General features: G+C 41.7%; 1 protein-coding gene across 1 annotated transcript in view; it reads right to left on the reverse strand.

The window, feature by feature from the left end:
• Window positions 1–13,495, reverse strand: part of RUNX1T1 (runt-related transcription factor 1; translocated to, 1 (cyclin D-related)) — a 97,786-nt gene extending 84,291 nt beyond the window's left edge. The window contains exon 1 of the mRNA XM_015412657.1: window positions 13,430–13,495. Coding sequence (XP_015268143.1) covers window positions 13,430–13,436 — 7 coding nt within the window. The 5' untranslated portion in view covers window positions 13,437–13,495. The remainder of the gene's footprint in view (window positions 1–13,429) is intronic.
• Window positions 13,496–14,958: the final 1,463 nt, after the last annotated feature.

The raw sequence follows: 14,958 nt of genomic DNA on the forward strand, positions 1-14,958 counted from the left end.
AACATTTGCTGGATTATGGAGAAAGCAAGAGAGTACCAGAAAAACATCTACTTCTACTTCATTGACTATGCTAAAGCCTTTGACTGTGTGCATCACAACAAACTATGGCAGGTCCTTAAAGAGATGGGAGTACCAGACCACCTCACGTGTCTGTCGAGAAACCTGTATAAGGGTCAAGAAGCGACAGTTAGAACTGGATATAGAACAACTAATTGGTTTCGCATAGGAAAAGGAGTACGACAAGGATGTATATTGTCACCTTGCTTATTTAATATATATATGCAGAAAGAGTACATAATGCAAATGCTGACCTGGATGAATCACAAGCAGGAATTAAGATTGCTGGGGAAAAGATCAACAACCTCAGATATGCAGACGATACCACTCTAATGGCAGAAAGTGAAGAGGACCTAAAGAGCCTCTTACACAGGGTAAAAGAAGAGAGCGCAAAAGTGGGCTTGAAGCTCAACATCCCAAAAACTATGATCATGGCATCCAGCCCCATCACTTCCTGGAAAATAGAAGGGGAAATCGTGGAAGTAGTGACAAACTTCACGTTCCTGGGATCCCAGATCACCGCAGACAATGACAGAAGGCATGAAATTAAAAGATGCCTGCTCCTTGGGAGGAAAGCGATGGCGAACCTTAACAGCATGATAAAAAGTAGAGACATCACCCTGCCAACAAAAGTCCGCATGGTCAAAGCAATGGTATTCCCAGTAGTCATGTATGGCTGTGAAAGTTGGACTATAAGGAAGGCCGAGCGCCGAAGAATAGATTCTTTTGAACTAGGGTGCTGGAGAAGACTCTTGAGAGTCCCTTGGACTGCAAGGAGATCAAATCAGTCAATCCTAAAAGTAATCAACCCTGACTGTTCCCTGGAAGGCCAGATAATGAAACTGAAGCTCAAATACTTTGGCCACCAAATGAGAAGGGAGCACTCACTGGAGAAGACCTTGATGCTGGGAAAGATTGAAGGTCAAAGAAGACGGGGACGGCAAAGGATGAGATGGTTACTCAGTGTCATAGATGCAACAAACATGAAATTGAGCCAACTTCAGAGGACGGCGGAAGACAGGCCTGGCGTGATCTGGTCCATGGGGTCGCAAAGAGTCAGACTCGACTGTGCGACTGAACAACAACAACAACAAGACTAGGTTCACTGAAATTTGGTGCCATTTGGTGAAAAAACAGCCATTCCAGAACACCTGCCATTTTTCTACATAGAAAATAATAAGCAGACATCTGAACCAACATTAATGAAAACTGAAAATTTCTCAAATATTATGGCACCAGTTCTCTAAGAATTTCATTATACAGATCTCTGAGGCAGAGGTGTTGAACTCATTTGTTATGGGGGCGGATCTCACATAAATGAGACCTTGTTGGGCTGGGCCATGTGTGTCATAAAATGTAGTGCCAGGTAGCAGACATATAAATTTTATAAAGGACACAGACAAATACAAGTAAAGATTTTTTAAACTTTAAATAAAACATGCTTAAAATACTAGCATTCTTGCAATATTTTGTCTATTTAACAGTCTCTGATAACTGACACCTCTGCTTTGAATTATTGCATCAAAATGCATATGCAGTGGCAATCTTGAGTATGCTGTTCAGGTGTGTATCTGTAAGATGCAAATCTACTTTTGATTTATTGACATTTATTACAAAATCTTATGCTCAGTGTTCCTAGCCTAGGACCTAGGGAAGAAAACATGAAATGTCTGGGCATTTCAACCTTTTGTACAAAAGTTGCTTCATATGCTGGTCAAGAACATAAGAAGGCATCCTAACATAGACTGAGGGCCATGTGTTTGTTTACAAAACTATAGTCTTCCCCAGAGAAATAACTACAACTTGCTACAAAGGGAGTGAACTTGGTCTTGGCACACACTCTCAGTCTAATCCACCCAACTGGCTTGTTGTTAGTCCTCCTCTACAATAGTTCACATTGTTTGCTTTCTGAGAAAGAGTGGATCATGTGGGCATGAATACAGTGAAAAGGGGGAGGGAACCCAGTTGCTCCCAGGAGAGCCCTGGCATAACAAAACACACAGACACACTCTACCAAGGCACACAAAAGCTCATACCTTGAACAAAACTTTGTTGGTCTTAAAGGTGCTTGGTATTCCTCCCGTGTGATTGAGGCAGCCCAGCAAAGCAAACTCTCCCTCATTCCCTCCCTCCCTTCAGGGAGGAGCCTTAGCCAGTGGAAGGAAAGAAAGACAGGCGGCTTCCTTCCTTTTTTCCTGCAGCCTGGCTAGGAAGTAAGCTCTGGCTGTTCCCTCCCTCCCTCTGGGGGGAGGAGCCTCAGCCAGTTCTTTACCAGACTCTCTCAATTGCACAGGAGAGCCTTGCCTATCTATCTCTCCTGTGTGATTGAGAGAGACTGGTAAAGCAAGCTGTAACATGGCAGCAGCAGCAGAACTACAAATGGAAGTAGGAAACAGCCAGGGCCTTGCGGGCCTGATTGAGGCCCTCCAAGGGCCTGATCTGGCCCGCGGGCCACATGTTTAACAGCCCTGCTCTAAGGTTTTTTGGGTGTATTTTATTCATGCAGACTTCGTAAAGTGTAATAACCAATACTTAACTAATGCACCATACAGAAAACCAAACAACACTACCGATAAGAAAATCAGCCCACTAAAGTCAGCGGGCACAGAACAAGATGAATCTACATAAGATTCTACCATTAGTTGTTTTGCCTACATAGAGGAAAATTGCTTCTATTTTCAGTAAAATAATCTGAGTAAGAGGAAATTTTTAAAGTGCTGATTATGGTATAAGTCTCTAGTTCCAGCTCCTGCCAACCTAGCAGTTCAAAAGCAAGAAATTGCAAGTAGATAAATAGGGACCACTTCAGTGGGAAGGTAACAGCATTCCGTGCGCCTTGGTGTTTAGTCATGCCGGCCACATGACCACGGAAAAGTCTTCGGACAGCGCTGGCTCTTCGGCTTTGAAACGGAGATGAGCACCGCAACCCTAGAGTCGGATTCGACTGGCTTTCGAGCAAGGGAACCTTTACCTTTAATATTTCAGGTACTAGATGCTTCTGCAACCTTCAATAAGAAATTTAATCACAGATGATCCAGACTAAATTGCCAATTTCCACCAATTCCTCATTTCTGCTGTACACACCTCACATGTTGTTCCCTTATTCCCCAGGAGGAGCATATTGTAGAGATCAGTAGGCTGCAGTGAGAGGTAGAAAACAAGAAAATTCCAGTCTAGTGAAAGAAAATTTAGCATGAATCCAACCCAGTGTCCCATTAGAGTTAGCACAGTCCCACATAACTTGTGACCTATTCAGGTGAATATAAGACAAAATGTATAATGAATAGCCAGGTGCATTACAATTGTTTTTGCAGTGCCTAGCCGGTAGCCGATAATTCACTCCTGGTGGGCTTTGATCAGTGTGACAGGTCACAAGTTGTGCAGGCCTTTTTTAGCATAATAATGTAAGAAACTGCCTTGCTACATCAGACAAGAAATCCATACCTTGCAAACGTATGATGCCCACAACCAGAAAATGATAGAAACTTATAATTAGATCCATCCATTGACAGATCTGTTCTCCATAAACTTAGAATTTTAAAGCAACACATCTATTTTAATGTTCATTACAACATAGAGGCTGATTTCTGACAAGGAGCTGTGCCGCCGTTGCGCCTCCCTTTGCCCCGTTTCCATTGGTCAATTTCCCACTTGAAGCCGCGTGGCCGCATTTTGACCCATGGTTTCGCCCAATTTCCCCACAGTTTCGTGATCCTGTTTTTTGAGGATCACGAAACCACGGGAAAAACCGGGCGAAGCCGCGGGTCAAAATGTGGCTGCGCGGCTTCGAGTGGGAAATTGACCAGTGGAAATAGGGCAAAGGGAGGTGTGACGGCAACGCAGCTCCTTGTGCGAAATCAGCCACAGTTAGCAATAAGCTCCATAAATGTTTTGAATCATGCAAAGTACTAACTGTTCATCAGTTCCATAAAATAACCTTGGGTTCTATTCACTGGGTTAGACCCAAAGAACTGCAAGGATCTCCTTGCCAAACAGATCATATCTGCATCTCCCTTCCTGCTGTAGGCTCCTACTACCCAGCAAAAAACAAGAACTTGGGAACCAGACTATCCTCAGAAACAGTTTGGGGTGCAACTTGGAGATATGCAGTGAAAGAATAGGCCAAAAGTGCCCTCCATCTGAACTTGCACAACCAGAAATGTCCTGCCACTCATGGAAGAGGGAATCTGAAATAAGCTAATTCTCTCCACATTATTCATTACTTCATACTTTCTACCATATATATTGTGCAATATTTTCTAAATGAAAAAATCCCAATGTTTTAAGCATTTATTTAGAAATAGTGCACAAAAACTCTAGGTCTTTTCAGAAATGGAATAACTAGACAGGTACACATTATTTCACATAGCTCTGTGTCATAGGTTTATACAAAGCTATTCTGATTCTCTCTGCTTATCTTTAATATCTCTCTCTCTTTTTTAATAAACCCTAACATTAAATTTCTTATTTCATTGCTTTTTTTAACACTATGATAATATACTTAAAGTTCTCTGTCCTGGATGGATGTTAGCCATTATATCAGTGCATATAAAATTTTTTTGCCTCACTGAATTTATTTGTGCTGAATCTTATTCTGCCATTGTTTTGCCCAGTCACACTCTTTGAAAAGCTACTGAATAACTAGCTGACATCTCTAATAATAACTACTTCACTCCTTAAAATTTATGCTGTCTGATTGCATTGTTTTTATATCTGTAATCCACATTAACTCTCTGTGAGAAAACTAGGCTATATATAAAGTAAATTAAATAAAAAATTAAACAGGAGCAGTCCAACTAAATATTGCTGGAGGACCTTAACAATGATAATTCATCTTGAAATCAGTTTGGATTTTTTCAAATCTCTGAACAAAGGAAATACCACATTTTGGTGCAGTGATGGAGGAGGAATCTCAAGGTTCTCGACTTGTCCAGCCATGACCTATAGATCTCACAGCACTCTTAGTCCAAGGAAATAATGCAGATTACTACATCAACTGTACAAAGAAAAGAACTACAGAAAGCTGCAAATTTACCAAATATAGGAAATTAAAAAGAAAAGCAAATCTCCCAGTGCCTTCAATGAACTTAATGGAAAGTTAGCACAATGGTACCTGCTTGTAAAGCATGCTCAATCTTCAGATCATATTCCTAGAGATGATAGAGAATGACCCTTTTTTCGAGACAATTAAATATTATGATTTCTCCAAAAAAGAAAAAGGTTAAATTCCTTCAGGAATAAAAATTTCATCTTACTTAACCAAAGAGTCCAGGGATGATTGGGTGACTGGGAATGCTATTTCAACTGGCTCTAAGTGACATCAGATTGTACATGGACTGACAAACCTGATTAACAGAATTACTTGGTCACTAGTATTTGAACACGAATCCTGGCATACGGCCTCTCATTTAACAAACTACAAAAACCTTTTTAGAAACAGGACTCTTAATATTTTGGGAAGGGCTTTTACAAAAAGCAAAGAGAACAGGCTTTCCTAACCAGTCATCTACCAACCTCTGGAATAAAAAGGAACTCTAGTGAGAAATTCACTCTGTGAATTTCGCAAACAGATGTGATATAAATTCTATCAAAGCGGCTGCTTCTACCGTTTGAACACAGGAACACTTTCCATTGGAGTACAAAGGTCGGTATTGTCTACTCCGACTGGCAGTGGCTTTCTAGGGTTTCAGGCAGAGGTCTTTCACATATCTACTATCTGATCCTTGTAACTGGAGATGCCATGAACTGAACCTGGCACCTTCCTCATGTACAACATTTATCCTATCACTGATCCACAGCCCCTCCCCAACCACAACCTTTATGAACAACGGTATTTTCTTAAGTATACTAATTATGAGTCAAATCAGATCCACAAATCTACAGAAAGCTCTAAGTAGGGATGTTGCAAACTTCATAAAAATGCAATTAACATTTGATTTTTTGGTATTTTTTCCAGTGAGGGAGGGATAAGTTCAAACTTCTGGTAGTTGCTTGCATTTCAAGATGAGTTATACTGTGGACATCTGGGAAGGGCAACATTCAGCATGGCCACCCAGAAGGGGCATGTACCTTTTTAAAAAGACACACTGGCTTTTTGTGGTTAGTAAGAGGGTACAATAATAAATGTACTACCACCTTTCCTGAGCCCTTTAGATGTGATAGGCCATTTCCATTTCATTTATTAGTTTCATTGACCCGAGGTCTTAAGCCAAACATGCAAACAGCAACTATAAAATGCATTATATTACATATAAATCCAATCAATCAAAATGGTATGGCTATAAATCCGATCAATCAAAACAGTATAGCTATAAATCCAATCAATCAAAACTGTATTGTCTTGCCAGTTGTAGATACAGTTGTAAAGGTAAAGGTAAAGGTTCCCTTGCTCGAAAGCCAGTCGAATCCGACTCTAGGGTTGCGGTGCTCATCTCCGTTTCAAAGCTGAAGAGCCAGCGCTGTCCAAAGACGTTTCCGTGGTCATGTGGCCAGCATGACTAAACACCAAGGCGCACGGAACGCTGTTACCTTCCCACCGAAGTGGTACCTATTTATCTACTTGCAATTTCTTGCTTTCGAATTGCTAGGTTGGCAGGAGCTGGAACTAGAGATGGGAGCTCACTCCATCATGCGGCACCCGGGTCTTGAACTGCTGAACTACTGACCTTCCACAGCCTGCAGTTCAGCGTCTTAACCACTTGAGCCACCACAGCTCAAGTTGTAGACAGGGCTTTTTTTGTAGAAAAAGCCCAGCAGGAACTTATTAGCATGATAGGCCACATGCAACAGCAGAAACTAATTCGCATATTAGGCTACAGCCCCAACAGTGCAGCTCATTAGCATATTATGCCACACCCCATGCCTTCCATTGGCTTGCCTGGATGAGCCTCCCTTTGAAGGGAAGGGAAGACAGTTTAAACTGCCTTCCCTTGACTTGCCCAGGCGCCCTGCGGCTGCAGGGAGCCTGGGCAAGCCGGCCCTTGAACAGGACAGGGAAGGCATGGGGAGGCATTTAAATGCCTCCCTGATCCTTCCAGGGGCCCCCTGGCCCGCCCACCTCGGAGTTGCCGGGGGGTTTACTCTCCAGGCCTTCCCTCTGTAGCCAGGCACACAGAGGTTTTGGCTGTAGTGGGTGTGGCCAACTCTGAAGCCAGCCTTTCCTGTGAGTTCCTGCCGAAAAATAGCCCTGGTTGTAGAGAGCCAAACACCACGTGCAGTTTTTCTGTTGCTCAGACATAAATACACAGAATGACAAGTAAAATGACAGTGCCATCCTTAGCAGAGTTAAACCCTTCTAAATCTGTTGAAGTCAATGGGCACAGAAGGGTTTAATTCTGCTTAGGATCGCACTGTAAGAGGCAGAAATTATATAAACTGACTTGGCAACTGGCTTGATCTTCAATATAATCTGCACAAAGTGTTGTGCACAACCTCAAATATATTTTTTTTAAAAAACAGCATTTATCAGCTTTGTTGCATCCTTATCCCATTCTTTTTCTGCACACAAAAAATTGGGTACTTAATCTTCTGCTCCACATAATCAGCTATTGTTTTAAATAAATGGGAAGAATTCCCTGTACTTAGTTTCTTTCAGCTTCTGTTTACAACCATTTCCATTTTTTACAAAGCTCTCACAACCGTACTAAGTATTTTCTTTAAAACGAGTCCCTGAAAATGGAGCCACTATTAACAGAAGAGAGTGAGTGAAGTGACAACTTCTAATGCAATTTGAATTTTAGCTGGACACTACCACTACATAGTAGGGTTCCACAAATATAATTTGTTCCATTCCATACTTGCAATCTGTTGTTCTGTGTCAAGGTTTATGCATCTTTCTACTGATGCAATTGCAAATTTCTGTGAATTTCACCTGTGTGTAAACACACAATCTGTACTTAGGTGCATTGGGAGAATTTGAGTTCACCCAAAACTCTATGGTTTAACACAATGACAATACTTCTACTTTTGTGCCAGAAGTGATGTAATGTGTTAGTGAGATGCCAGCCTCCCTCTTTCCCCACTACCACCCTATCACACAGCCATGGGGAACAGAGAACTAGGCCCCCTAGCTTGCACATGACTGGATCCAAGCCCATGCTTAGGTTCAAGATTTCTAGTGCAAACAGATCTGCAGCAAAGCTCGGGCTAGTGGGTTCACCTCTCACCTGGAGCACTATTTTGTCCCACCTAAGAACTGTTCTTAAAAGAACAGGTGTCTTCATTTGTGGTAATTCTTGTGAAGAATAAAGAAAATATTTCTGTTTGTTTTTTAAAACTTTGGTGGTATATGCCTCCCCAAACAGGTTTCTAAACTCTACCCATCTCTTTTCTGCCCATAAAAAACTCACCCTGGCTCAGGATCACTATAATTCTTACACTGAAGTACTCCTGAAAAATTCCTCCTTAAAGTTATTTACTGAATTATTTACTTGCTTATAGAAGGTGTTCATCATTAGAGGCTAAAAAGCCTATGGATTTAAAATTAACATTTCTTATTCAGCATAATAGTAATAATATTCTTCAGACTGGCAAGGGACTCATAGAAGTTTCTATTGGTTATGAGCAGGGGTCATTTCCTGCGAGAGCGCACAGGAGCGGAGCTCTGGCAGTAAGGAGCTCAGGGGGTGTGCACATGCAACAAGCCCCACCCCCTGCTCCCAGTCAGCAAGAAGCAGCCAGGTAAGTTGCAGAGCCCCCCCCCCGGCCCGCCTTCAGGTACAAAATCTCCCTCCTCTGTGAGGGCAGATCTGTGCATCCCCCCCCCATAGCTAGCAATCCAAAACAGTCCAGTGGTACCTTTAAGACCAAGTTTTATTCAGGTACAAGCTCTCCCTCCTCTGTGAGGACAGATCTGCATACCCCCCCCCCCAATAGCTAGCAATCCAAAACAGTCCAGTGGAGCCTGAGCGGTGGGTAACACACTTCCGGTGATGTCAGGGGGTGTGGCATATGCAAATGTTATGCTAATGAGCCCCTGCACCTCTTTTTCAACAAAATGACCCCTGGTTATGAGGAAACCTCTGATTTTCCATTCACTTTTTGAAACCCCTCCTATAAGTATGGTAGCCTCACCTGGCAAGATGGGTAGCCTGTGCCCAAAATAAAGTTAATGGCTGAGTCCACAGTCCTTTTCTTTCACAAAAATGCACTTCTGAAGAGAAACTTCAACAGAGCCACCTCCTTCCAAAAACTCCATTCCCAAAATAATGATGTCTCCCCCCTCTTTTTGAACATCTTACCAGCACAGCAGAATAAAACAGTGGTTCATTTTCTTTAAAGTTCACCCTTGTAAAGGTTTATCAATAAAGTAAGGGTGTGGGTAGCTCCATCTGGCTTCAGTGAGATGGGAGAAACAGAGGGAACCAGCCAGCATTGAAGACATCTAATTTGCATTTACAACTGAGGCTTTGAGGAGAAAATTCATAGGGAAATAAATCAGTTATTACATTTAAAAGAATATGTTTTATGCCAGTTTCTTTGCTTGCCTCACTGAGAACATATAGTTGTGTGACCAATAATTATAGCTTTTTCTGGCATCAACAAAAGCTAAATGATATAAACAAGTACAACCGTTTATATACAACTCTCCCAGGCAGCTTCATTATGGTGTCCAGGCCCAAGGCATCCACTTGAGTTACCACAAGCATGTAGAATACAAAAGAGAAAGAGAACTGCTGCTTTAAAACAGAGATAACTGGGCAGTGGAGGACAGCCACATGCCACAATACTGCCCCAAAGGGCAAATATTCTCATATAACACAATGCAGTTGTATTGTGGGAGATGTAAATGAGGAAAATGAAGAACACAACATTGAACAGAAACGTGTTCCCTCCCACTGAGGGAGCCAGTTTGGTGTAGTGGTTAATAAGTGTGTGGACTCTAATCTGGGAGAACCGGGTTTGATTCCCCACTCCTCCACTTGCACCTGGCTGGATGACCTTGGGCAAGCCGTAGTTCTGATAAGAGCTGTTCTTGAAAAAAGAGCAGTTGCTGTCAGAGCTCTCTCAGTCTCACCTACCTCACAGGGTGGCTGTTGTGGGGAGGGGAAGGGAAAGGAAAGGAGTTTGTAAACTGCTCTGAGACACCTTTGGGTAGTGAAGGGCAGGGTATAAATCCAATCTCTTCTTCTTCTTCCCAGCACTGGAAGTAACAATAATCATGCAATCAATGTGTCAGCCCATAACAATACAAACAGCCTATGGAGCCATCTAAGGTACAATGAAAGGGCTGTGAAAAAATGGATTGGTCCCTTAGAATCATAGAATCATAGAATGTTAGAGTTGGAAGGGATCTCGCAGGTCATCTAGTCCAGCCTCCTGCACTCTGCAGAAGCATAGCCGAAAGGTAGCCCTACAACATACCCGAAAGATGGTCATCCAGCCTCCACTTGAAAACGTCCAGTGAAGGAGCATCCACCACCTCCCGAGGCAGACTGTTCCACTGGTCAACCACTCTTACAGTTAGGAAGTTTCTCCTGATATTTAGCCGGTAACGACTCCCTTGTAATTTCTACCCATTAGATCTAGTCTTGCAATCCGGAGCAAGAGAGAATAGATCCGCTCCATCTTCTACATGACAGCCCTTCAAATACTCAAAGACTGCAATCATGTCTGCTCTAAGCCTTCTCTTTCCCAGGATAAACATACCCAACTCTTTCAGCCTTTCCTCATAAGACTTGGGATTCCAACCCACTCACCATCCTGGTTGCCCTCTTCTGGACATGCTTGAGGTTGTCAACATTCTTCCTAAAATGTGGTGCCCAAAACTGGACACAGTACTCCAGGTGAGGCCTGATCATAGCAGAATAGAATGGAACTACCACCTCCCGTGATCTGGACACAATGCTTCTGTTAATGCATCCTAAGATTGCATTAGCTTTCTTTGTAGTCACATTGCACTGCAGGCTCATGTTTAGCTTGTGATTAACCAGGACACCCAGATCCCTTTCACATGTGCTACTGTCAAGCCAAGTCTCTTCCACTCTATGTGCCTTTGATTTTTTGTACCTAAGTGTAAGACTTTGCACTTATCTCTATTGAAATTCATTTTATTTGTCTCAGCCCACTGTTCCAGCCTATCTAGATCATTTTGAATCCTGACTCTGTCTTCTTCAGAACTAGCAATCCCACCCAGCTTCGTGTCATCTGCAAATTTGATAAGCATCTCCTCTATGTCTTCCTCCAGGTCATTTATAAAAACATTGAACAATACCGGGCCCAATACCAAGCCCTGTGGCACTCCACTCAAGACTTCCCTCCACGTAGACGCAGAGCCATTTACGAGCACTCATTGAGTACAATTGTTCAACCAACCATGAATCCATCCAACGGTTTCACCATCCAGCCCACACTTAACCAGCTTATTCTCAAGGATATCATGAGAAACTTTGTCAAATGCTTTACTGAAATCTAGATAAACTATATCCGCAGCATAGCCAGAGTCAACCATTTTAGTAACTCTGCCAAAAAAGGAGATAAGGTTGGTCTGGCATGACTTATTCTTGATAAACCCATGCTGGCTACTACCAATTAACTCATTCCGTTCAAGGTGCTCACAGACAGAGTGTTTAATAATCTGCTCTAGAATTTTTCCAGGTATTGATGTCAAACTGACAAGCCTGTAATTTCCTAGCTCTGTCTTTTTCCCCTTCTTGAAGATCGCGACAACATTCGCTCTTCTCCAGTCTTCCGGCACAACACCAGTACTCCAGGACATTTCAAAGATTAGAGCCAGAGGCTCTGAAATAACATATGCAATTTCTTTTAGCACCCTGAGATGCAAGCCATCCGGCCCTGGAGTTTTGAAAGTATTTAAGGCAGCTAGATGCTCTCTAACCATTTCCTTACTTACTCTGGACTGGCAGTTCCTCCTTCCTTCATATGCCCTGCATTCTTCAGTTTGTATGCAGCTTTCCTTACGGTTAAAAACCGACACAAAGTGAGAGTTGAGTAATTCCACTTTGTCTTCATCCCTTGTTAAGGCTTGACCATCTTCCCCTAGCAATGAGCTTACCCCAACCCTGTTCTTCTTTTTGCTCTGAACATAGGCATAGAAACCTTTCTTGTTATCTTTAGCATCCCTCACAAGCCTCAGGTCCATCTGCGCTTTACCCTTTCTGATTTCTTACTTTTTGATTCAATCAGAAGTAATAGGGGAAAGCATACATTTCTCTTAATATTATCTGGAATGTTTAGATGCTGCCTCTCATGTAGATTCCCAAGGCAATTTACAGCCAGATCAAACAATTAAAATGCACTAAATCTATGGCAAAAATCAGTAAAATTTTAAAAAGGATAGCTGTTTCAGAGGGTAGTCATGTTGGTCTGCAATAGAACAGTTAGATTCAAGACCAGTAGCACCTTAGAGGCCAAAAAGAGTTTCAGAGTACAAGCTTTTGAGGGTCAAAGCTCTGTTTGTCAGACATGAATGGAAAGAACAGCAGCAATTCTTCATAATGAGATTACAGCACCAAAAAGTACACAAAGCAAATAAAACACAAATAATAGCAACCTAATAAATGTGCGACAAACAAAACAAACCATCAACAAAACAGTTCCAGCAATAGAACAATCATATGCAGAAGAACTGTATACATATCAAACGCAGTTCAGCAATAAAGCATTTCTAACAGCCATCCATTAACACAAGATTAAAAAGCCTAAATACATAAAAAAGATACTTATCTGGCACCTAAAAATTAACAACTTAGCCACCAGGTGAATTTCTGTGCAGAGGGCATTCTATATCCAGTTACCACCCCTGAATGGCAATTAATTAACTTCAGAAAATAGGGACACACAAAACAGGCCTTGGGATACAGAGTATGTGCTCCTTCAAGGTTCCCTGCTTCTTAGCCTAGTTCTTTAATGGTAAGAATCAACACTCCAAACTGTTCCCAGACAAAAATAAGCAGTCAGTGTAGTTTAATACCAGCATGGTTCATTGTAACTCTTGCCAACAAATAATCTTGCAGCTAAATTTTATACTAATTGAAGACTCCAGCCCATCTTCCACATAACATGAGTTACAGTAACCTAAGCTGGATGTAATCATGAATGGAAATAGATTAACCGTAGACAGTTGGCTTATACCTGCAGCTGCCTTTGCCTCATAAGGCCATCTGAAATAATGAAGATTAGATCTACAGATCTATATCCTTCTGAGTCCACTGAAGTCAGTGGGTTTGAATGGTGTAATTCTGTTTAGAAAGGCACTGCAAATTGTTTACACCAGTAAGTAAGCCTGAAAGTTTGCACAGGCATCACCATCCTGCTCTGATACACCGGTAAAAGAAAGATTTTTTTGGCTAGTCTCCCCACATTTCCCTCCTTTGGTCAGATCTGAGTAGGTACGGATGGCCTAAATACTCACCTGACATATTTTGGATCACCAGTTCAAGATCCTCTGCTGTCTCAAGTTGTAAGGGCCTAACAGCTTTGACACAGTCCCACAGCAATGGGTGTACAGAAACTGTTCCTGCCTTTTTCTTCATTTACAGATCTGAGGATGGACTTTAACCAAAGATAGTCACTTCAAACAAATTCCATTACCTGTAGAGAATGGAAGGAAACAACTTGGTGTGCAGTTGATTTTGAACAGGAATGTTGATCACACACACTATAAAACACTTGGGATTCACCATAGTGGTTGTGGAAAGTGCTGTCAAGTCGCTGCCAATTTATGGTGACCCTGTAGGGTTTTCAAGGCAAGAAACAATCATAGGTGGTTTGCCATTGCCTGACACTGCACTGCAACCCTAGACTTCCTCAGTGGTCTCCCATCCAAATAATAACCAGGGCTAACCCTGCTTAGCTTCCGAGATCTGAGGAGATCAGGTTAGCCTGGGCCATCCAGGTCACCCTAGAAACCAAAAACCTAGGTGCCCCTGCAGGGTATCATGGGACAATTTGAGACATCTGGAAAAGTGGCCAGGATGCTTTCCCCACCTCACAGATGCACTCCAAAACACACTTAGAAGGCTGATGGGGTTTATTTCCCATTATATTTGATTAGCACTATCATACTTATTCTGCTCAGAAATACAACTACTTGACTGATAACTCTTGAGAAATCATATACAATCATCTTTTTTGTGCTTAGACACACATCTCAGTGAAAATTTAACAGTATAAAACCTTTCTCCTTTATTTCGTTACTTCATTTACACCCCACTTTTTCCCCCAATAGGGACTCAAAGTGGCTGACATCATTCCCTTCTCCTCCATTTAATCCTCACAACAACCCTTTGAAGTATATTAAGCTGAGAGGACGTGACTGGCCCAAGTTTCCATGGCTGAGTGGCAACTGGAACCTGCATCTCCTAGATATTGGTTCAGCTCTGTAACTTGACAGTTAGTAGTTACTGGTTCTTTGATTCACAGAAATATATGAAATGCAGACTGACTAAATTATTAGAAATTACCCAAGATTAAGTATAAATTATAATTGATTTGTATTTAACAAAACTAATAACCAAATATTTTCTTTTTACAAGGGAACCGTCCAAACTAAAGCCTACAATATTTAAAATGATAACAAAAGAATCCATCAAATGATATTAGTATGAATCCTTCAGTAAAACCATACTCCAGCATTCAATATAAATACACCAAGAAAAACCTTTATAGTACTACCTTGCCTATATTTTTGTTTCCATGTAAGACCAAATTAGTTATTAACTTAACTTGACAGTAGAAAATGAATATCCATCAATTTATAGAGCATCATTTATATTTTATGTGAGATTACAAAGGTCCTTTGAGCTTATTAGGAATAATAGTGTTGGTGAGAGGGGGCAGTGATGGATGTAAAAGAAGAAGATGGATTAACAACAGTGAGGAAATACCTGAGCCATAACAAATAAAGAACACCTTCTAATATGCATCACTAGATTTTCATCT

Source organism: Gekko japonicus, unplaced genomic scaffold (assembly GCF_001447785.1).
Source record: "Gekko japonicus isolate JY-2015 unplaced genomic scaffold, Gekko_japonicus_V1.1 scaffold268, whole genome shotgun sequence".
NCBI classification, from domain to species: Eukaryota; Metazoa; Chordata; class Lepidosauria; order Squamata; family Gekkonidae; genus Gekko; species Gekko japonicus.